Genomic DNA, 23071 nt, shown 5'->3' with positions numbered 1-23071 from the left:
CAGCTCTTGATGGTAAACATTACATCTGATAGTTGTTCATGGTCTTTTTTGGCAAACACACTCAAATAAGCCACCATGACATTTTTTTTCATGTAACAACTATTAAGGGAGAAATCTGGTAGAGATGCTAACAGTGATTAGCTCGGGGCAGTACAGTGAAGGCATTCAAAGGTCTTTTTTAACCACTAATGCTGCTGAAAATAACAGCAAACCTCTGCAGCAGCATGAGAAGAGTCCCTTCACACAAAACAAAGCAGCAACAGCGTAGTTAGTGAAGCCGGAGTTTATTAAAAGAGTGTTTTAAAGACTTACCTACTGGCCCCTGTACCTGCTCCTCTCATAGTAAAGTCCATTACAGTGGATTACCAAAGTCAATCCCAAAGGAAGGAGCCCATTGCTGCTTTGTTTTGTGTGTAGGGACTCTTCTCATGCTGCTGCAGAGGTTTGCTGTTATTTTCAGCAGCATTAGTGGTTAAAAAAGACCTTTGAATGCCTTCACCGTACTGCCCCGAGCTAATTACTGTTAGCCACTCTCCGGGGCTTCTCCGTTAATAGTTTTTACATGAAAAAAATTGTCTCTATGGTTTATTTGATGAGGGTATTTACCGAAAAAGACCCTGGGACTCACTTTAAGATGCTAACTAATGCAAATGAGCCTGAGCATGATGCCTTCCCTGTTTGCAGGTGGAGGACATCCTAGCTCTCGGTGTCTGTGTTAAGCAGACCAATCTTCTGACTGTGACGTCTCTGCAAGCGTGCGAGTCCTTCGTGAGCAGAGTGGAGCTGCTGCAGCCGTGTCTGGACAGAGTGTTCGGTCAGAGATACAGAAGTCTCTGTAACCCTGGCTGTCTGCAAAGTCTGGACGCCATCCGGTGAGTGTGGCAAGATGGACAGCTAGAATAAAAACAAACATTAAAGGTTTATTTATTATCACCTTTGTCCTTTCAGGTCACTGTGGAACGGGGTGCTTGTTGTTGCATCTTTCATCCAGCACGTCCTTTTTAGGGTTCAGCAGAATGACTCAAGATTGAGAGAACTGGCTCTCAAACACTGCAGCATTCACCTGAACGTAAGTCGAATGGTTTAAGGGTCGGTGTTTTAATCCTGATATCATTGAAATAGGTTTCCTCTCAGGAAATGATTCAGCTGAGGGGGTGAGCTTCCAGATCCTGACGCCTGAACAATGAACGGCCTGAACCACACTGCTTTTTATTCTGTGACTTCTGCTGTGGGGAAATAAAACCACTGCTATTTTTTTGTCTTGTTTTGCAGAGGCATTCTCAGGGTTTGGGTAATACCCTCGGGTTTTATTACAAGCAACACGTGCACTAGAAATAAAATTAAACCAAGACCCAGAGAGGGTCAGCAAGGACGAGATGTCTCTTACAAAGAGCAGCAAACAGTTTAAATTCAGTATTTAACATAAACAACATCAGTAAAATGTTTTGGGTTTTGTTGTTTTGAGGGCGACTGTGACTCAGAGGCAGAGTGGGTCGTCCTCCATTCGAGAGATTGGCGGTTCGATCCCCACCTCCCCCGGTCCACATGTCGAAGTGTCCTTGGGCAAGACACTGAACCCTGAATTGCTCCCTGTGCTGCGCATGGGTGTGTAAATGTGGTGTGAATGGTCAGATTAGATGGTCTGTAGATGTCCACTGCATCAGTGTGAATGTGACAAACACTGTGAAAGCGCCTTGAGTAGTCAGAAGACTAGAAAGGCGCTTTATAAGTACAAGTCCATTTACCGTTTGTTTTCTAACAGCTGATGCGGGAGTCTCCTGACGTACGGAGCGTGGACACACTGGAGAAGCTGATCCGCGTCCTCAACTCTTTCCATGACGAGTGCATCAGCAGGAATCTGAGGTCAGAATCTGCCTCCACAATATTTTTACAATACAAAACATTCATTTATCTTCAAACGCTTGTCCCTGTCGGAGCCGATCCCAGCTGACATCGGGCGTGAGGCGGGGTCCACCCTGGACAGGACGCCAGTCTATCACAGGACACATAGAGACGAACAGAGACAGACAACCATTCACACCTACGGGTGATTTAGAGTCATCAATGAACCGAACACCTGCACGTCTTTGGACTGTGGGAGGAAACCGGAGAACCCGGAGAAAACCCACGCAGACACGGGGAGAACATGCAAACTCCACACTGAAGGGCCCCAGCCGGGATTCAAACCAGGAACCCCTCAGTGCTAACCACCACGCTACTGTGTCGCCCCAATAATAATGAATATCACCAGAATGTCTTATATTATTGTCTCACAGTGCAGTAATGATAATAATAATAATATTAATGATGATGTTTTGTTCTGTGAAGGTTCGGCATCACATGCTCAGTTTGCCTGTCGGAGCTCAAAGAGCCGTCCGCCCTGCCCTGCCTGCACGTCTTCTGTCTGACGTGTCTCCAACACTGGATTCAGACACGCGGACCTTCTTGTCCTACTTGCAGGACGGACCTGCCACCCGGCTTCAAGCCGACTGTTTCTCACGACATCAAGTGAGTTCAGAAAAATGTTTCTGTTCCACGTTTTCTGGTGCAACAGTTCGTGAAACTTAGGAAGCAACTAAATCTCTCCGCTCTGCACTAACTTTTCTTTTCATGGTTCAGGGCGGAGCTCGAGCAGCAGGCAGCGATCAGGGACTGCTGTAACTCCTTCTTCCTGGAGGTGGTGTCCAGGTTCTGTCTGTCAGAGGGGGAGAGGCCTGGAGAGGGAGTGGTGGAGCTGCTCTTCTCCCTACTCGTCTCTGCTAACGGTGAGTAAGACGGATGGGAACCAGATAAATGAGGATGCCGTGAGAATGAGACATTTAACTCTTTTAATTTATTCTCTTGCGTGATGCAGGAGACGTGTACAGGACCAGAGCGCTCACTCCCTTCCTGGACTGTGTGGATAACAGTCCTGTGGTGCGATCTGTGCTGCCGAAGCTGCTGCTGCAGTACAGGTGAGAGAACGAACAACTTCAGAGCACGAGTGAAGGGAGGACTTAAGCCCTTTGCTTGTTTAGGCGCTGCTTAGACGGAGACGATCTAGAAAGGAAACGCAAAAGTGGCGTTGCGTTCTCGTACTTTATGTTCGGCGTTTAGACGAGGGCGGCACGGTGGTGTGGTGGTTAGCACTGTCCCCCTCATAGCAAGAGGGTTCCTGTCCAGGGTGTACCTCGGCTTACGCCAATGTCAGCTGAGACCGGCTCAACCCCCCCCCCCCCCCCGCGACCCAGACAGGGACAAGAGGTTGAAGATGGATGGATGGTTTAGACGAGTGTCTTTAGGGGGATTTTTCGTGCATACAGTGACGCAAAAATGTGTAAATTGGATGTAGTGTGCACGTCAGGTGTGTAAGTGGAGCTGTGAACGGCCACACAACAGCACCCAGAGCTGGTGCATGCTGGGAAACGTCCTTCTCCTTCTCTCCCTAACAGCGGAGAAGCAGGACGCCGTACAGTGTGACAGGGATCTGCAGCACGGTCTGCAGCCTCCCACCCAGGACACTTGAACGTCCCACTGATGGAAACAGTCCCACGTGTTTGTTGTTGTTTACCTGAACTCTGCACACGGATGTTACGGGAACACGTACGCCACGAGAGCCAGCGTGAGCAGATCAGAGCTCACTTTAGTGTTTTTACCTTTACACGCAAACACAACGCTGGAGCAGATCAGAGCTCACTTTAGTGTTTTTACCTTTACACGCAAACACAACGCTGGAGCAGATCAGAGCTCACTTTAGTGTTTTTACTTTTACACGCAAACACAACGCTGGAGCAGATCAGAGCTCACTTTAGTGTTTTTACCTTTACACGCAAACACAACGCTGGAGCAGATAAGAGCTCACTTTAGTGTTTTTACTTTTACACGCAAACACAACGCTGGAGCAGATCAGAGCTAACTTTAGTGTTTTTACCTTTACACGCAAACACAACGCTGGAGCAGATCAGAGCTAACTTTAGTGTTTTTACCTTTACACGCAAACACAACGCTGGAGCAGGTCAGAGCTCACTTTAGTGTTTTTACCTTTACACGCAAACACAACGCTGGAGCCTTTTAACATTTACACTCCAAAAACCATTGAAACTGACACTAACAAAGTACAGGATGCCAGAACCACAGTTGCACTTTTCTATGAGCTGCATGTGTGTGAATCCCCGTGTGTCTCAGTTTTGAACAGGTGAAGACTCACATTCAGACGTACCTGAACAACCTGCAGGAGAATCTGCTCTCCGCGGAGGACCGCACTGAACTCTACCTGCTGTTTGTCAACTGCTTCCAGGTGAAACTTCTCCTGATCCTTATGTTTTTGGTGATCATTCGTACCCGTGCTGCTGTTTCCAGGCCTCTCCAAGAGCTCACTTCTTATTATCGACGTGTTTCTACTCAAACATAATCGAACGCCATCACTTGTTATTGATTATGTGGTTTTCTGTGTTTCTCTCAGGACTCTTTGTTGTGCTCAGAAGCAAGAGAAGTGGAACAGAGCGGAGAACAGCAAAGACAAGTGGAGATCAGATTCCTTAGCAGGATGGCCAGGAAACAGACTCCGGACAGACGGGACGACCCGGCCAAGTTCCTGCTCAACACGGCCCAGCTGAGGATCTGCCTGAGCACAGCTGCGCGGCTGCTGGAGGGAGCCGCAGTTCAAGGTGTGTAACGTTGAACTTAATCCTTTAATTCAGTGGCTCTCAACCTTCATTGAGCAAACACCCCTCATGACCTTGATCCACTGCCCCCTCCTACTCTTTGCGAGACCTAAAGTAGATCTTTAGATGCTTTGTCAGGATCTTTTTGGATTAAATGTTCCTGTAACTGCGAGGGTTTCATGGCCTCATTGGAGAAAACATGATCGCAGAGCAGGCACATGGGTAAAGTAGTGTTTATCGGGGAAGGAATAAATCCATAATTTATGTAATCGGCATTGTACTGTCGGCACTTTTGATTTTGATGTGTTCATTAAAGTTGGATGCGTCACAGTGAATCGTGTAGCCTACATTTGTATTGGTTATTGAAGTTCAGCATCCGTGAGGAACTCGGAGTAGAGCCGCTGCTCCTTTGTGATGAAAGGAGCCAGTTGAGGTGGTTCAGGATCATCTGGTAAGGATGAACCCTGGGCGCCTCCCTAGGGAGGTGTTCCAGGCACGTCCAGCTGGGAGGAGGCCTCGGGGAAGACCCAGGACCAGGTGGAGAGATTAGATCTCCACACTGGCCTGGGAACGCCTCAGGATCCCCCAGTTAGAGCTGGTTAATGTGGCCCGGGAAAGGGAAGTTTGGGGTCCCCTGCTGGAGCTGCTGCCCCCGAGACCCGACCCCGGATAAGAGGCTGAAGATGAGATGAGATTGAACTGTTTACCCACAAACTTGGGTTCTGTAAATCGGCGTTACGTAAGAGATGACGATAGCTGATGAAGCGTGAGTCCAGGCGTGTGCAGGACTGTGCTGGATGACCTCTGTTACACTGAGCATAGACAGGCAGTAAAGTGTAGCTGAGACAGTGCAGAGGTTAGAAACCAAGTTTAAAATGTGAAAAACAAAACCTCAACATCCCCAGCCCCCCTTAGGTTGTACAAACGCCCCCCAGGGGGCCGTACCGCCCTCTTTGAGAAACCCTACTTTAATTGTACACTGACTAAAACAATATTTGATGCCATTGACATGTGTTACTTTATAAAATTCAGGTGGACATGAACACGTGGAGGCTCAGTACCTGCAGCAGGTGAAGGCCGTGTGTGAGTACCGCGGTAACGACTGGCACAAGGTTTACCTTCTCCGAGCCCTTCACAGACTCTCTGGTGTGGACAGCATACTGTCGCTGATGAACAACCCGGCCTGGACATGGGTCTTCCCCGCACGTCTCCTCAGACTTCAGGTAAAGACATCTGACAGAGACACAGAGAGAGAGAAAGAAAATGAGACTTTATCATAAACATAAGAGTCATAAAAACTGTATAGGAAGCCTTGAATAGTTAAAGTTCCTGCAGCAGAGAGGCTGCATCACCCGTCCACACGTCCCTCTTTATAATGACAACATTTTAAGGAATGAATTTTATGCTCAAGAAACATATTTAGGAAGAATAGTATAGAATAGGATGTTTAATGTCTTTAGTTGTGTAGCCATGTAACCTTAAGGACCAACAGTAGAAAACATGATGCATGAGCTGAAACTGTGCAAAAAGAAGCTTTGAGCTTCATTCAGAAGGAAAACAAACACTGACTTTTCTTTCTTCCTCAAAGAGGATGATTCCAACCAACGTGGACCAGTTCCTCTGCTGTGGGGCGCCGTACCGAGCCACGAGGGACGCCGTGGCCCAGGTCCTGCTGGACAACAAACCCGACACCTTCAGGACACAAATACAGGTCAGAGACACTCCAGACTAGGGCTGTAACGATACACCAACCTCACACTACGATATATATCACCATATTCAGTTAGCGATACGATTCGATATGATTCGATACACACACGTAATTTTCTGACAGATTTAAAAGGGACAGTGTGGTTTTGGTGACATCTTGCTAGTTTTCTATTTACTTGGATTGAATTAATTGAACCGAAAACTACAATATCAGTTACACAACATGTGTCTGAGTGGACAGAGAGTCGACAGCTCGGACAAAACGAATCAAAGATGTGTTGAGAAAATGAGCTCCATTTATTGAAACAGTGCAAAAACTACAACAAGCATTAGAAAAGTAAATAAAGTGCAGTGTTAAATTAACAATGGAGAGTTAAAAAGTGCAGCAAGTGGCCTGTTCTGAACATCCAATAATTCAAGTCACTAGGAAAAACACTTAAACATTTTACTTAAAGTGTTGGGGTCCTCCGTTAACAGTACCTTGTCCGTATGGTGGCGTTTTAGGCTCGTAGGTTGGTGGTGTTTCTGGATTATTTCACGTTTGTGTGACACAGCTTTCAAACCACGATGCTTTCGTCTAAGTCATCACTTTCCTTCTTCCTGTTAAACCCAAAGAGCTCCCACACGTCTGCTTTTAAGCTGGATTTATAAACGCCGCCATTTCTTGAATCTCCGCGCTCTGACTCCGCAAACAGGAAGAGGTAGACGTCTGTGCAAAGAGGTAACTTGCTCTACAGCGTCACTAGCGGCTGCCGACCAAATCGCTCACACCGGGATATGAAAGGGATTTATGTATCGATACTAGCGGCTTAAAAAACTTGTTTATTGGGAAACAAAATATCAATTTATATCGCAGAATCTATAAAAATGCTCAGCCCTACTCCAGACCCTCAGAAATATATACTGTACTGCTCTTTCACATCTGCGTTGTTTCGTTGTCTCTGCAGAAGCTGAAAGGTTCTCAGATCAGTCTTCTGGCCCTGGCGTTGTTCAGACACGTCACCTGCCGCTACAAAGCCCGTGACGTCAGCACCTTTCCCTCCCCACAGGTAACTGTAGCGGGGGCGTCTGATTGGATTTGTGTTCTGTGTGTAAACGTCTCTTTTTAACACGTGGCTCTTCACGAACAGGAGAGGGCGAGGCTGGAGGAGCTCCTGAAAAACGTCAAGTCACAGGAGTTCAGGGAGCTGTGCAGTGCACTTCTGTCCAATCGCATCGGCGGACCGGGCTCCAGTCTCCACATCAGCGCGGATGTTTCGGCGCGGAGGCAAACCCTCCTGGAGCTGCTGGTCCATCTGGACTCTGTGATCCTCAGTGGAAACCCGCTCCTGGTTCCTCTCTATCAGATCGCCTCGCAGCCTCAGAATGTGACAGTAAGACACTTTTTAGTTCTCACTTAAAGGGACAGTACACACAGCGCCGCCGCTTAAAATCATCCCAGGGCCTTTCCAACAAATAACGAGAAGAGTCCCTACACAGAAAACAAAGCACCAACAACGTAGTTAGTGAACCCAGAGTTTATTAAAGTGTTTAAGGGTGCCCTCCCACTGTGCCTCCGTCCCGTGTCCCGTGCTTTAGGGTCATCGTCCCCCCTCCAGGCCCGTTTGTACTCACACTACCTGGGCCTCGGAGAATGCTTCTTGCTGCCTATACGTCATCACGCCGTAACACGTCACACGCATTGATGACGTCATGGCGATGCGTGGCTTTGTTTCCAGATCTTTCCGTAGACCTCGGAGTTTTTGTGCGTCTTGTCGTCTGTTTTTGAATCTTTTCATCGACCAAATCTGCAGTAAACACTCCACCTCCGCATCACACCAACGTGAACCTTTCACCGCCATTGTTTGAAATGTCCGCGCATGGTCCCTCCTTCTTTTCTCTACGTCCCGACAGGCGCACAGGAAATGACCTCAGAACCGCCGTAGGCCTCATGCTCGTACACGTGCGCACGCTCGTGCTCGTACACGTGCAAACGTGCTTTACTAAAGCCTACCTCTCCCAAACGGGCCGTGGACGGCAACCGTGTCGCTCCTAGACGCGGTACGGTTGCACTCACACTGGTTAAAGGAACCAGACTTTAGCCGTGAAACCTGTTTGGGCACGGTACGGAGGGACAGTGTGAGTGCACCCTTAAAGACTTACCTACTGGCCCCTGTACCAGCTCCTCTCATAGTAAAGTCCATTACAGTGGAAGGAGACCATTGGTGCTTTGTTGTGTGTGTAGGGACTCTTCTCATGCTGCTGCAGAGGTTTGCTGTTATTTTCAGCAGCATTAGTGGTTAAAAAAGACCTTTGAATGCCTTCACCGTGCTGCCCCGAGCTAATCACTGTTAGCCACTCTCCCGGATTCCTCTGTTAATCGTTGTTACATGGAAAAAACTTCCTCCATGGCTTATTTGATGAGTTTATTTGCCGAAAAAGACCCTGGGGGTGATTTTACGCCGGACTTCCACTTAAACATTAAAGACCTTATTATAACACACTTTCCTCCAAGGACTCCTTTCTGCCCACCATGCCCGATGATCACACAAGTGAAGTCAGACGGTGGATGAGTAAAGACGGAAAAGCACAGCTGTACTGTGAGTATCTGACATTATGAAGGTGAGGAGTTGTCTCTGTGAACAGTCCATCAGGAGACAAACGCTGCGTTTCATCCACAGACTGTCCCAATGGTCATCCGTTCGTCGTGACAGAGGTATGAACTGCTCCGCGTCTCTCTCTGCAACGTCATTGAGAAAAATTCAACAAATCATATAATCATGCCTCTGTAATGTCCCACAGTGTGGAAAACCTGTAGTTTTGTCAACATGCCGAGACTGCGGAGCTCAAGTTGGGGGATCGAACCACAGTCCGGTGGCTGGATTCACTCAAAAACAAAGGTCTTAATCTCTTCAGTCGAACAGAATTTACAGTCAAATATTTGTCTCATCTCATCTTCAGCCTCTTATCCGGGGTCGGGTCACGGGGGCAGCAGCTTTAGCAGGGGACCCCAAACTTCCCTTTCCCGGGCCACATTAACCAGCTCTAACTGGGGGATCCCGAGGCGTTCCCAGGCCAGTGTGGAGATCTAATCTCTCCACCTGGTCCTGGGTCTTCCCCGAGGCCTCCTCCCAGCTGGACGTGCCTGGAACACCTCCCTAGGGAGGCGCCCAGGGTTCATCCTTACCAGATGATCCTGAACCACCTCAACTGGCTCCTTTCAACGCAAAGGAGCAGCGGCTCTACTCCGAGTTCCTCACGGATGCTGAACTTCTCCCCCTCTCTCTAAGGGAGAATCCAGACCCCCTCCTGAGGAAACACATTTCAGACGCTTGCACCCGTGACCTGGTTCTTTCGGTCATGACCCAGCTTTGCTCCGCTTAATCTGTGTTTCTCCTCTTCATGTGTGTGAAGTGATGCAGATCAGACTCGGACAGGACACGTATTGGGAGAGGCTCGTCGGAGGTCTGAAGCCCCTGAACGACAGCTGACCTACGCTCAGTCGTGCATCCTGAGGCTGTTCACGCACCTCGCCATGCTCCAAGGCGCCATAAGAAACAACAGAGTGAGGCTCAGTTTGCACAACATGTCACACATCAGTTGTATTGAATCATGTAATAAAGCTCCTCCTGTGGTGGTGGTGGTGTTGTTGTAGGGAGTTGGTGACATGATCCACCCCAGGCCGCACGACGTCTTCACATTCCTGTGGGACCACTTGGAGACGGACATGCGTGTGTTGGGGAAGACGCTGGATCAGAACACGGACAACACGGCGGTGACGCTTCATTTGATCCTCAACACCTGCACAGATTTCACTCCAGGTAACAGGAAGCAGCAGAGTTACAAACAGAACACAAGGACAAAATCACAGCTTACAATACATCAAATCAATTACAAACAACAGTAAAAAGAGGCATTTTTGCAAGCGAGAACATTTTAAAACATTAGAAACATTGACTTAGGAAGGGCGACACAGTGGTGCGTTGGTCAGCACTGTCGCCTCACAACAAGAGGGTCCCTGGTTCGAATCCCAGCTGGGGCCCTTCTGTGTGGAGTTAGCATGTTCTCCCTGTGTCTGCGTGGGTTTTTCCGGTTTCTTCCCACAGTCCAAAGACGTGCAGGTGTTGGGTTCATTGATGACTCTAAATCACCCGTAGGTGTGAATGGTTGTCTGTCTCTGTTCGTCTCTATGTGTCCTGTGATAGACTGGCGTCAGCTGGGATCGGCTCTGGCTCCCCCGCGACCCTGACAGGGACAAGAGGCTGAAGGTCTTTCATTTTTGATTTAAAAGCACTTAAAGGAAGTCGTCCTGCAGCAAACTCCATGTTGAGGACGCAAACAAAGCAAATGCACTTCTTCCTGTTCTGTGCGGACGTGTGGGACAGAAACCATCACAGCCTGAGAACACAGAGAGGATTGGACAGCACTTTATAGTTTAATGAGAGAGAATAAATAAGAAGGAAGCACACAGAGAATCGGCTTTTATATGAAGGTGAACCAATGACGGAGCCGTCCTACGGAGAGTATAAGTCACAGTGGTGAGTGCGAGCTTTACTGTTGGTAATGAACCTTAAAGAAGAAGCGTGGTCGTCTGAGTCGACCATATGAAGACACTGTGCAGAGGAATGCATAGATAATAGATTTCCGTAGTCTAATCTCATCTCATCTCATCTTCAACCTCTTATCCGGGGTCGGGTCTCGGGGGCAGCAGCTTTAGCAGAGGACCCCAAACTTCCCTTTCCCGGGCCACATTAACCAGCTCTAACTGGGGGATCCTGAGGCGTTCCAAGGCCAGTGTGGAGATCTAATCTCTCCACCTGGTCCTGGGTCTTCCCCGAGGCCTCCTCCCAGCTGGACGTGCCTGGAACACCTCCCTAGGGAGGCGCCCAGGGTTCATCCTTACCAGATGATCCTGAACCACCTCAACTGGCTCCTTTCAACGCAAAGGAGCAGCGGCTCTACTCCGAGTTCCTCACGGATGCTGAACTTCTCCCCCTCTCTCTAAGGGAGACTCCAGCCCCCCTCCTGAGGAAACACATTTCAGACGCTTGGACCTGGACCTGGTTCTTTGGGTCCTGACCCAGCTTTCATGACCACAGGTGAGGGTAGGAACCAGGACTGAGCGGTAGATCCAGAGCTTTGCCTTCCTCAGCTCTCTTTTCGTCACAACGGTGCGGTAGAGCGACTGCAGCTCCGCCCCCGCTGCTCCGATTCTCCGGCCAAACTCACGCTACATCGTCCCCTCACTCGTGAACATGATCCCGAGGTCCTTGAACTCCTTCACTTGGGGTCAGGACTCATTCCCTACCCGGAGTAAGCAATCCACCGGCTTCCTGCTGAGACCAGCACAGATAAAAAAAGCCGTGTTTTTGCATGAAAAACTAAACTAAACAGAGAACACGAGGCTTAAAAGAAAATGTCAAAAATAAAAAAGTGGCGTAATTCTGCTGATTGTTACCAAAGGTTCCCGTGGAGCGAGAGCGGGTCTGTCCTCCAGACAAGGACGGCAGCAGTGGGAGAAGCTCGTCTGTGATTCTGCCATCGACCCGATACTTCAAGTAAGGAAAGCCATGTTCTCTGAGATCTGGTGACATGTTTTACTACAGGGTGTTAAGATGGTGTTTCCTCCTCCTGCCTGTTTGTCAGGATCTGCAGAAGAACCTGTCTGAAGCTCAGGAGAGAATCAGCGCCGATGACGGACTCTCTGGAAGTCCCCTGATGAAGCTGCTCTTCGGGGATCCCGGGGCCATGCTGTCCCTCCCCGCTGACTGCCCGACGCACCGCTCCTCTTTCTGGACTCTGCCCGAGACGATGACAGTGGAGCGCTTCTCTCAGCTGGTGGGGGAAGCACGAGGACGCGGCTCCTTGACCCTGCTGAGCCTGTTCCTCAGGAAGGTATGGATCCTCATCGGGGCGCAGTGGAGGAACAATCCAGCTGATGTAGCAGCTCTGACATGTCCTGAGACAAAAGCACTAAAAAAGCATCATATGAATCACCAAATGTATTGAAGATTATTACATTTTTGTTGTTTTATCAGGAAGAAACATAGAAAGTCCTTTCAGCACCATTACACACATACAGAGCCAAGCAAAAACATGCATTTGGACGATTGTGCGAACACTTCTCCAAGCTGTTGCTCTCCTTTCAATCGACAAAGTAGAAAATAGGAACATTTGAACAAAGGAAGTCACAGTTACTAATTTTCCATCAAGATTAAATAGACTGGCCCTTCTAGCCCTGTAACAGAGGTACTAAAAGCAGTTCAGGTCTCTGTGATCTGATCCATTTTGAGTCAGTCTCTCCGTGATGCAGAGTCTGTGAACGGTCTCTTCAGTCTTCCATTTCCTTGTTATAGCTTTCTTTGCCCTGATCAATAATATCTCCACGTGATATTTGTCTGCTCTTCATTGGATATGTAATGCCCCGGTACAAAAATACAGGATTGTTATTCTTATTTCTTATTCTAGATTTGTTTGATTCTGGGAGTTAGGGCGCCCTCCCACTGTGCCTCCGTCCCGTGCCCCGTGCTTTAGGGTCCTTGTCCCCCCCTCCAGGCCCGTTTGTACTCACACTACCTGGGCCTCGGAGAATGCTTCTTGCTGCGTATACGTCATCACGCCGTAACACGTCACACGCATTGATGACGTCATGGCGATGCGTGGCTTTGTTTCCAGATCTTTCCGTAGACCTCGGAGTTTTTGTGCGTCTTGTCGACTGTTTTTGAATCTTTTCATCGACCAAATCTGCAGTAAACACTCCACCTCCGCATCACACCAACGTGAACCTTTCACCGCCATTGTTTGAAATGTCCGCGCATGGTCCCTCCTTCTTTTTTCTACGTCCCAACAGGCGCACAGGAAATGACCTCAGAACCGCCGTAGGCCTCGTGCTCGTACACGTGCGCACGCTCGTGCTCGTACACGTGCAAACGTGCTTTACTAAAGCCCACCTCTCCCAAACGGGCCGTGGACGGCAAGCGTGCCGCTCCTAGACGCGGTACGGTTGCACTCACACTGGTCAAACGAACCAGACTTTAGCGGTGAAACGTGCTCGGGCACGGGATGGATGGACAGTGGGAGTGCGCCCTTATAAAGCATAAAGCGACTCTTTAATGGCGACAAAGTTGAGCACCAATTATGAATCAGTTCTTGGCTCTTTGCATAATATTATACCTGAACTCTGTTTAATATCAGACAAACAAAAAAAAAACACAGGGGGAGGAAGTTAGGTCTGTGTCCTACAGTGAGTAAAAGTTACAGCTCCAGTCCGGAGCTCGTGTTGTTCTCTCAGGTCTGTCGTTCACTGTTGCATCACTTCATGTTATCATATCATATTCTCTGCAGTCCTGTCAGTATATTGTTTCGTTGTTTGACATGTGCTCACTCTGCCCGTCTTAGATCCACTGTGTGAGGCAGCTGCATCACCTGCCGGAGCTGGCTGCTCTACAGTCGGACCTGCTGAGGGCCTTTCCTCTCCCGTCACACTCTGCAGCTCCGACCATCGCTCAGATGTTACAGCAGATACCAGCAGGTGATGTGAACCCCGCCGCTGACACCGCACACACACACACACACACAGCTGACGCACAACCAGCGTGATGTGATGATGGTCTGTTTCTAACACTTGGGAACAAACGCTGTCCTTCTCCTCGTCAGGGTACCAGAAGAAGATGCTGCGTGAGCGGGTGAAGCTGTTCATCCAAGTGTGGAACCGCCTCAGAGCAGAGGTGGCAAACAACTGTGAGCACGACTCCGCTGACACTTAACTCTGTCACTTTGCACGAGCTGGGCCATTACTGGATACGATCCTTTATCTTCTTACACTGGAATCATTTATCCAGATCACTGTGATAAATAACTACATTTAAAAAACTGATTATAACGAGCAAACGCTGACTCGTGAGAAGTACTTAGAGTTTATATTTTGCACTAAAGTTCAGTATTTCATTCACACAGGAGTGTTTATTTCATATATATTCATCTATTTAATAACCTTGCTATATTTAAAGGTTGAATATGTGGAATCTTTATTAAAAACTGTATTTAAATAATAAAAATAGTAATAATAATCCACCCACGGGTGTTTTGAGGGGAACAGAATGAAAGTTTTGCTTTTCCATAAAAAAAATTGATTGATTCTGAATTAATATATATTTTTCAAATTTGACGGGTTTGACAGTGACTTTCTGTCCCGTTGTGTTTCCATGGTAGCAGCCAATAGCGTTGGGTGTTGCTGGTTGCCAGGTTTGCCTGTTGTTGCCACAGAAACAAGAATAATTTTGAGTTGAGAGATCAAAGAAACTTCAGCTGCAGACTGGTGAACGTTAAATACTGTTGTCAAAGTCATTGATGAGTCCAAATAAGTCGTCCCCTGTCATCACTGACACACTTGGCAACCAACCTGGCAACCCGACCGCTGGACTTATTTTTTGTTGTTGGGGCTACGATCTTGAGACACTAGATGGAGCTGTTCTGCTCCTTCTCCATAATCGACCTTTAATGTGAATATTAACGATAATGAAACGTTTGGAAGTTAAGATTTGAGCTTTTTTTGCTGGGAGTGAAACATGTGGTCATGGTTTTTATTTTTTAAAGACATTTTTTGATTTAATGTTTGCAGCATTGTTCAGTGTTTGAATCTCAGTTTAAATCAGTTTGACGCAGTGTTGAGTGTAAACAGTCTCCAGTGTTTGGTTTCATAATATTCAGTGAAGTAGTGAAAACACGTCGTCTCTCATTAGAGAACACATTAAGACTTAATTCTGTTGCATTGTAAAATAACACGTTTCTTATTGCACATATTAAATAAATGTGTTAAATCATGATGAGACTGAATAGAGAAAGAAAAATAATGATTTGATTGAATCTGTGTTAAAGTTCACACTTCTGTGCACAGACGTGATGAGTTGTGTGTCCGTCTGCTTCCTTCACCGCATGACTTCATTTACTCTGCCTGTGTGTGTGTGTGTGTGTGTGTGTGTGTGTGTGTGTGTGTGTGTGTGTGTGTATATAGCAGCAGACTTGGGTGTGGATGTGAACTTGTGTGAGAAGGAGGTGACAACCGAGAGCTCTGGGGAGTTTCTGACACCGGGCCGACGTGGACCGGGATCGTGTCTCCGAATTCTGGTTGACTTCCTGTCGGAGACTCACAACAGCCTGGTGAGAGCGAGCCGCCAAGAGGACAGGTCAGTGCACCCAGCATAGGGGGGGCAGTCGTCCCCCTTGTGGCCAATTGTTGAAAAAGGTGTGCTAAAGTGCCCTCTAGGGGCCAAATGATGTGCTTAGGTTCCCTCTAGGAGCCAAAACCTGTGCTAACGTCTCCGCTACGAGCCAAAACCTGTCTTAAAGTGCTCTTTAGGAGCCAAATCATGTGCTAAAGTGCTCTCTTGGGAGTCAAAACGCCTGTTAAAGTTTCCTCTAGGAGCCAAAACCATTGCTAAAGTGTCCTCTAGGAGCCAAAACATGTGCTAAAGTGCTCTCTAGGAGCCAAAACATGTGCTAAAGTGCCCACCAGGAGCCAAATCATGTGCTAAAGTGTCCTCTAGGAGCCAAAACATGTGCTAAAGTGTCCTCTAGGAGCCAAAACGTGTGCTAAAGTGTCCTCTAGAAGCCAAAACATGTGCTAAAGTGTCCTCTAGGAGCAGAAACATGTGCTAAAATGCCCTCTTCAGTGGTAAGGGCGCTCTATATGTGCCCTTTTTTCCCTCTTCGCCCCTGCCCTTCAAACAGTCTGCGCGCCACTGGCACCGGGCCAGAGTTTCTCAGCAATTTGAGTTGATTTCTGAGGCTTTGTTCAGACTGACAGTGCAGGGTGTTCACCAAGCACAGTTTTCTAAATCTTTTCGTTTGAATGGCTATTTGCATCCATTTGAAACCATTCCTCTTGATAAACTCAGCTGATGATGGGACATCCTCCTGTTTTATCTCCCCAGTGAATACAGCGTTCCTTTAGAGAGGATATCAGAGACCCAGCTGACCCTGTGCAGCCCCGAGAGAGAGCTGCTGCCTCTGGTTTTATCCCATTGCCACTACACCTTGAAGAAAGGCGGGGAGACGGACAACAGCTACGACCTGCTGGGCATCCAGACCCAGCTGGCCCGTCGCTTCCTGGCCGGGAAACCTCTCATCCGAGCGGTAAGGTCAACAGCAATTACACAGATCGTGTGGATGTCAGCAAACATTATGCTAATCTTTGCACTGTTGTACTCAGGACACCTCGAGGTTCTTGAACCGACACCTGCAGGACTTCTCTGTGGTTCTGTCCGAGGTCCGAGGCAAGATTCACCAGGTAGGGCCGCTTCACACGTCAGCCATTTTACGGCACCAGAGTCTTCATCTGGAAGCGACTAACGCGAGCTGAAGAATGTTCACAGTAGTTTCCCCTGTAGGATTTTGTGAGGCGCTCTGTTAGAGGTCAAATTCCTCTCACCGGCCCGCTGACACTCTCCCCGTCTTTGCTGCAGGAACCGCTGAAGGGCTCCGTGCGCAGCGCCATGAGGACGGTGCTGCGATCGTACACGGATGTTTGTGACGCTGTGTTTGTGGTGGAGATCGGCCTTCGCTTTCTTGGCAAGACGGGCGGGGATCCACAGGGTCAACTGTTGTCCTACCTCGCTGAGTCGCTGCAGATGAAACCACAGATTTCCAGCTCTGTAGCCAAGGTAGAAACCTCCGGTCCCACAGCTGTCGCCATAACAACACCGCTACGCAAAGAATGGGATGTAGACCTCATTTAGCGAGCAGTGCACCTTTACAGCACCCTTTTCTTCTTCTTGTTCTTTGTATAAAGCTCCATTTTAACTGCTTTCTACTACCTACTAAAGCTCAAAGTTTTAATTTATACTAATGCATCTACCCTGTCATACACAGACATAAATATACAGATTTTGCATTCTCATAAGCACATATGCACGCTAACATTTGTAATACAAATGTTTAGAATTATATTTTTGACTCCATCTTTTAATGATGAATGAATGAAAAATAAACATATTCTGTAATCCCATATACTCCCATTAATTCCCATATATTCCCATTTAATCCCATTAATAGTTACTGTAAAGGTAACGGAAACTTTCCATCCCTTTGCAACCCCCAATAATATCAGTAAAGTGTATTTGTACGGCGACTTTCCTGAACCCAAGTGAAGGAGTTCAAGTACCTCCGGATCTTGTTCACGAGTGAGGGGACGATGGAGCGTGAGTTTGGCCGGAGAATCGGAGCAGCGGGGGCGGAGCTGCAGTCGCTCTACCGCACCGTTGTGACCAAAAGAGAGCTGAGGAAGGCAAAGCTCTGGATCTACCCTCAGTCCTGGTTCCTACCCTCACCTGTGGTCATGAAAGCTGGGTCAGGACCCAAAGAACCAGGTCCAGGTCAGGACCCAAAGAACCAGGTCCAGGTCCAAGCGTGTGAAATGTGTTTCCTCAGGAGGGGGTCTGGAGTCTCCCTTAGAGAGAGGGGGAGAAGTTCAGCATCCGCGAGGAACTCGGAGTAGAGCCGCTGCTCCTTTGCGTTGAAAGGAGCCAGTTGAGGTGGTTCAGGATCATCTGGTAAGGATGAACCCTGGGCGCCTCCCTAGGGAGGTGTTCCAGGCACGTCCAGCTGGGAGGAGGCCTCGGGGAAGACCCAGGACCAGGTGGAGAGATTAGATCTCCACACTGGCCTGGGAACGCCTCAGGATCCCCCAGTTAGAGCTGGTTAATGTGGCCCGGGAAAGGGAGGTTTGGGGTCCCTGCTGGAGCTGCTGCCCCCGAGACCTGATCCAGGATAAGAGGCTGAAGATGAGATGAGCTGAGAGACTTTCCTACAAGAAAATCAGCACAACTGCTTTACAATAAGGAGAAATCAACACAGAAGGAACATAAAAACAGAGGTTTATCGTCATAATGAACGTAAAATAAGATGGAAATGAACCGTACTGAATAATAAACACTGCAGCTGCATCAAGAGCTGAGACCAAACAGTGTTAACACAACAGGAGAAGTTTGCTCTGCTGTTGACAACATCACAACTAAAGTTTTTAGTTTTTGGAAATTCACTTTCATTCGAGACATTCTTTGGTTTTCCGTTCACTTCAGTCGTTAAAACCTATTCAACTTGCATGAACCACAGATCACAGGTGGAGTTTTCGCTGTGAAGAGCTGATGTGAAGAATTTCCACTTAATGAAAAACGAGTATGTGACAGTGACAGACGTAGTGATGCTCACTGGGATGGATTACGCACAAACACACGAGTTTCATGAGTTTCCAAAACCACCACTGAGCTGTAATTCAGGAGTAGAAACACTCGTATGTTCTTATGAAATATTAAACATTATAATATTATATATTAAGTCTGTTTGACTTTCTCACTTCAGGGTCTTGGAGAGAGCAAACTGGAACACAGCATATTCACCTGGCAGCTCCTGACTTCTTGGAAATCGGAGCTTATGCTGAACACAAAGCAAGTAAGTATCAATACAATCATTCATTTAAGTTTAAGTGTTCTTCATATGGGGAATATCGTCACAGCTGTACCCCACTGTCAGAGAGCCCTGATTAAGTTAAGCGGGGGGGGGGGGGGGGACTGAAGCTGTTATCTTTGCTCTTCTAAAGCCAGAACAGAAAACAGGAGCCGCTGGTCTAACCCTGCCCAGACTGGTTAGTTTGTCTGTGTTATTGTGTGACTTTGGTGTTTTAAAGTGTTAGGAACCAACAACACTAACAAACAAACCAACCACTGGGGTCAGGGCGGAGGGCAACCGCTCTCATGGCCCAATTTTTTAAAAACATGTGCTAAAGTGCCCTCTAGGACCCAAATGTGTGCTAAAGTGTCCTCTAGGAGTTAAAGCGTGTGCTAAAGTGTCCTCTAGAAGTCCAAACGTGTGCTAAAGTGTCCTCTAGGAGCCATAACGTGTGCTAAAGTGCCCTCTAGAAGTCAAAACGTGTGCTAAAGTGCCCTCTAGAAGTCAAAACGTGTGCTAAAGTGCACTCTAGGAGCCAAAACGTGTGCTACAGTGTCTTCTAGGAGCCAAAACATGTGTAAAAGTGTCCTCTAGGAGCCTAATGATGCGCTAAAGTGCCCTCTAGGAGCCAAAACATGTGCTAAAGTGTCCTCTAGGAGCCAAAACGTGTGCTAAAGTGTCCTCTAGGAGTCAAACATGTGCTAAAGTGCTCTCTAGGAGTCAAAACATGTGCTAAAGTGTTCTCTAGGAGCCAAAACGTGTGTAAAAGTGTCCTCTAGGAGTCCATACGTGTGCTAAAGTGTCCTCTAGGAGTCAAAACATGTGCTAAAGTGCCCTCTAGGAGTCCAAACGTGTGCTAAAGTGCTCTCTAGGAGTCAAAACGTGTGCTAAAGTGTCCTCTAGGAGTCAAAACATGTGCTAAAGTGCCCTCTAGGAGACAAATCATGTGCTAAAGTGTCCTCTAGGAGTCCAAACGTGTTCTAAAGTGGCCTCCAGGAGCCAAAACGTGTGTAAAAGTGCTCTCTAGGAGTCAAAACGTGTGCCAAAGTGCTCTCTCTTCAGTGGCGAAGACGCTCTCTATGTGCCCTTGTTTTCCTTTTAGCCCCTGGCCTTTAAAATGTCTGTGCACGCCCCTGCACCTCATACGACCGCACATAAAGAGAATCTGAACTATCGCCTTAAACTCAAACTCCATGAGAGAAACTCCACCCGTGGTTACCACACTATTTACTTCTGAGTGATTATCTTGAGTCGTGACCTCCGCTGGCTGCCAGGGACTGACCCCAAACACCACAGAGAGCTAAATTCCCCGGCTGTAATCCTTTGAAAGTGTGCCGTCTGACACTGCAGGCGCCCAGAGGTTGACCCCAATAAAAACCCAGTCGGAGGAATTCTGTCCGCACAGCAGTCTCTGCTGCACAACTTAACACTATGATAACACTTAATTCATGTGAACCATGATGAACCATCTTATGTGTGCAGATGATCCGCTCATTATCATATTATTATATTATTATATAGATGGATAAAAGGCTCAGTTTTCCTGGGTTCCAACTGACTGAGGTTTGTAGTTTGGACATCCTGTAAATGATCGTTTGCGTGATGATGGTGATGATGATGATGATGTGTACAGACAGTGCTGTAAACTATCCTCCCAGGCGAACACCATTGCACCAAAGTTAAGCTTCCGTCCAACCCTGGTGACGTTAGCCCCGTTCAAAGCACATGTGCACCTCTTTAAACTGCACGTTTATGGTCGAGCTACAAAGACTCGAGCATGCAGAGGCTGCAGGTTGCGTACGATGATGCTCTGATGTTTGTCACCGTAGGTTTAAGCACATCCAACGCACTTTTAAGAAATCTTGTGTTTAAATTACGTTACAAACGGACGTGTGTATGAGGTACAGGGAAGAAGAGGGGGATGACAAACACCACGGGTCTCACATTCTGCCAAACATGTCATTTATTAATTTTTACACAAGTGGTTATTGTGTTGTTTGTTGGTTATTACAAAAAAAAAGGGGGCGACAGTAGCTCAGTCCAGAGGTGACTCGGCTGGGAACTGGAGGGTCGCCTGTTCAAGTCCCTGTGTCCCTGTGTCAGAGCGAGGGGGCTGCCAGTGGACCGGCGCCCCGAGCAGTTGGGAGTTCAGTAGCTCAACAGCACCTCGGCAGGTCCCAGGAGATGAACTGGCACCTCTCCAGCCACCAGTCCGCGCTCCATTCATGGTCCAAACATGGACTCGAACCGGCGACCCTCCCGTTCCCATCCGTTCTACTGCCGCACCGGAAAAGATGGTAGACTGCAGGGTTAACCCTTGAGCCAGTGTCAGTAAAGTCTGAAATAAAGAGTTCATATCATGATCCTGTTCCTGTTTCAGGACCCGTTTCAGGGGCTGCCCGAGGGCTTCCAGCAGAAACTGTCCGCGGAGCAGAGGAGAACCCTGAAGGCGTTCCTCGCGCTCACGGACGTCGACACTTTCTCTTTGGAGCTGCATGAAATCCTGCTGCTGAAGACGAGCGCCGCGCCCGACCGCGGCGACGTGTACCAGGCGGGCTGGGAGTAAGCACAAGCCTTTTGTATTCCCCCCCCCTTAAAAACACAAACAATCTACCATTTGTAGGCTTGGTTCTTGTTGGAAGTAAAGTGCCAAATGGTGAAACAATCCCCAAACATTTGCATCATCGTCATCTATCCCCTAGTTTACCCAAGAGGTGTGTTTTTTAGTCGCGTGGCTATTGTCAGTTCAAAGGTCACCACCCAGGTCTGAAGGAATCCATTGATTCTGGACGGCTTTAATCAGGGTAAAGTGTGGAGGTCCCACCCTGGGGCTCTCCCTCGGGATTTGGAGCCTTTTGACTTCCAGGACCGGAGCGTGACCCCTCCGAAGCAGCCATCTGTCAGGGGAAAGGGGCTTAAGTCGTGTCCCCTCAGCCACAGGTCACTTCTATTGAAGCAGCAGCTGGGCAGGGAAGCGAATGCTCGTGGTGACAACAATGGGTCCTGTGCTCACACTTGTTTGCTTCTTTCCCCCTCCCTCTCTGCATCTCCAGCATCAAGACCACCTTAGAGGCCCATTTGGAGCAGAAGAACCTTCCGGGTCTGCTGGGGCTCGAGTCCTTACCAGAGGACATCACGCTGGGACAAGGGGCTGATGTGTGGAGGGCCGCGCTCGAGTTCAAAAGAAGATAAAGTGTTTCTGCAGACTGGTTTCTGATCTGTTGTGCGCTTCCTTTGTGATGTTATTGTTGTATTTCTACGGTGATATCTGGGTAAAAATGACCGTCTATGGTGAATTAGTTGCGTTTGATAGAAGTATTGTTATTGATTATGTCATGTTCAGTCTGTAAATGAGGAGTCAGGGAACAATTAATGAATAAACTATGAATGAAACTTTTTTTTATCTCTATTTTAAATCAGTAAAAGATCAAAATGATACAAATAAACAGTCGACTTCTCTTTATTGATCCTTTGGGACGAACTCCTGCAAGGAAATTGAGTTTCCAGCAGCTTAGAGGTATAAAAAAAATACAGTATATGTATGATATATCATATATATATATATATATATATATATATATATATATATGATATATATATATTATAGTGAATTAGCTTTAGCTAGCTCCCTAACTAGGGGGCGAATTTTGCGATGACCTAATATACAGATTTATTTGAAACATATCCACCGAATTTTGTGCTTTTAACAAAATAAACAATTCTTGTGGTTTATTGAGCTGATCCGCCCCGCAGGGGATGCACATTTTGGGGGGCGCCACCCACACGTTTAGCCCCTTCGCTCAGTCCACGAATGCCCGATCCTTACGAGCTGTACCTCGTTGTAAAGGTGACTAACCGGGCTTTCCAACGATATACAACACATCACCAGTTGGTGTTATTACAAAGGGCAGTTTTTATTTATCTTTCATGTCGCATAACAAATGGCTGCCACTGCCACTAGGGGGCGCTTTGGAGGCCCCAAAAATCAAGAATAGTTTAAAACATATCTACCAAATTTTGTACTTTTAACACAAAATAAACAATTCTTGTGATTTACTGAGCTTTAGTGAGCTGATCCGCCCCGCAGGGGATGAACATTTTGGGGGGCGTGACCCACACGTTTAGCCCCTTCGCTCAGTCCACGGATGCCCGATCCTTACGAGCTGTACCTCGTTTTAAAGGTGACTAACCGGGCTTTCCAACGATATACAACACATCACCAGTCGGTGTTATTACAAAGGGCAGTTTTTATTTATCTGTCATGTCGCATAACAAATGGCTGCCGCGGCCACTAG

At 47.7% G+C, this 23071-nt stretch overlaps 1 protein-coding gene across 2 annotated transcripts in view; it reads left to right on the top strand.

Annotated features, from left to right (window-relative positions):
• Nucleotides 1–22134, top strand: part of rnf213b (ring finger protein 213b) — a 43683-nt gene extending 21549 nt beyond the window's left edge. Inside the window, exons 37-64 of one of the 2 annotated variants that reach the window (XM_083932496.1) lie at nucleotides 685–872; nucleotides 949–1069; nucleotides 1763–1863; nucleotides 2329–2508; nucleotides 2620–2765; nucleotides 2855–2954; nucleotides 4165–4276; nucleotides 4442–4646; nucleotides 5676–5866; nucleotides 6232–6354; nucleotides 7301–7402; nucleotides 7484–7726; nucleotides 8848–8932; nucleotides 9014–9048; nucleotides 9135–9232; nucleotides 9747–9897; nucleotides 9988–10153; nucleotides 11796–11890; nucleotides 11979–12227; nucleotides 13731–13863; nucleotides 13989–14072; nucleotides 15349–15517; nucleotides 16265–16466; nucleotides 16543–16620; nucleotides 16796–16993; nucleotides 18690–18779; nucleotides 21157–21338; nucleotides 21830–22134. In XM_083932496.1, the coding sequence (XP_083788622.1) occupies nucleotides 685–872; nucleotides 949–1069; nucleotides 1763–1863; nucleotides 2329–2508; nucleotides 2620–2765; nucleotides 2855–2954; nucleotides 4165–4276; nucleotides 4442–4646; nucleotides 5676–5866; nucleotides 6232–6354; nucleotides 7301–7402; nucleotides 7484–7726; nucleotides 8848–8932; nucleotides 9014–9048; nucleotides 9135–9232; nucleotides 9747–9897; nucleotides 9988–10153; nucleotides 11796–11890; nucleotides 11979–12227; nucleotides 13731–13863; nucleotides 13989–14072; nucleotides 15349–15517; nucleotides 16265–16466; nucleotides 16543–16620; nucleotides 16796–16993; nucleotides 18690–18779; nucleotides 21157–21338; nucleotides 21830–21968 (3966 nt within the window). In that variant the 3' untranslated portion in view covers nucleotides 21969–22134. Of the gene's footprint in view, nucleotides 1–684; nucleotides 873–948; nucleotides 1070–1762; nucleotides 1864–2328; nucleotides 2509–2619; nucleotides 2766–2854; nucleotides 2955–4164; nucleotides 4277–4441; nucleotides 4647–5675; nucleotides 5867–6231; nucleotides 6355–7300; nucleotides 7403–7483; nucleotides 7727–8847; nucleotides 8933–9013; nucleotides 9049–9134; nucleotides 9233–9746; nucleotides 9898–9987; nucleotides 10154–11795; nucleotides 11891–11978; nucleotides 12228–13730; nucleotides 13864–13988; nucleotides 14073–15345; nucleotides 15518–16264; nucleotides 16467–16542; nucleotides 16621–16795; nucleotides 16994–18689; nucleotides 18780–21156; nucleotides 21339–21829 lie in introns of both variants that reach the window. The other variant, XM_083932495.1, reaches the window with a different exon arrangement.
• The last annotated feature ends 937 nt before the right edge of the window (nucleotides 22135–23071 follow it).

Source organism: Echiichthys vipera (genome assembly GCF_963691815.1).
Source record: "Echiichthys vipera genome assembly, chromosome: 18".
Lineage (NCBI taxonomy): Eukaryota > Metazoa > Chordata > Actinopteri > Perciformes > Trachinidae > Echiichthys > Echiichthys vipera.
Note: the sequence above shows the minus strand (reverse complement) of the source record. Positions and strands in the feature narration are given on the sequence as shown.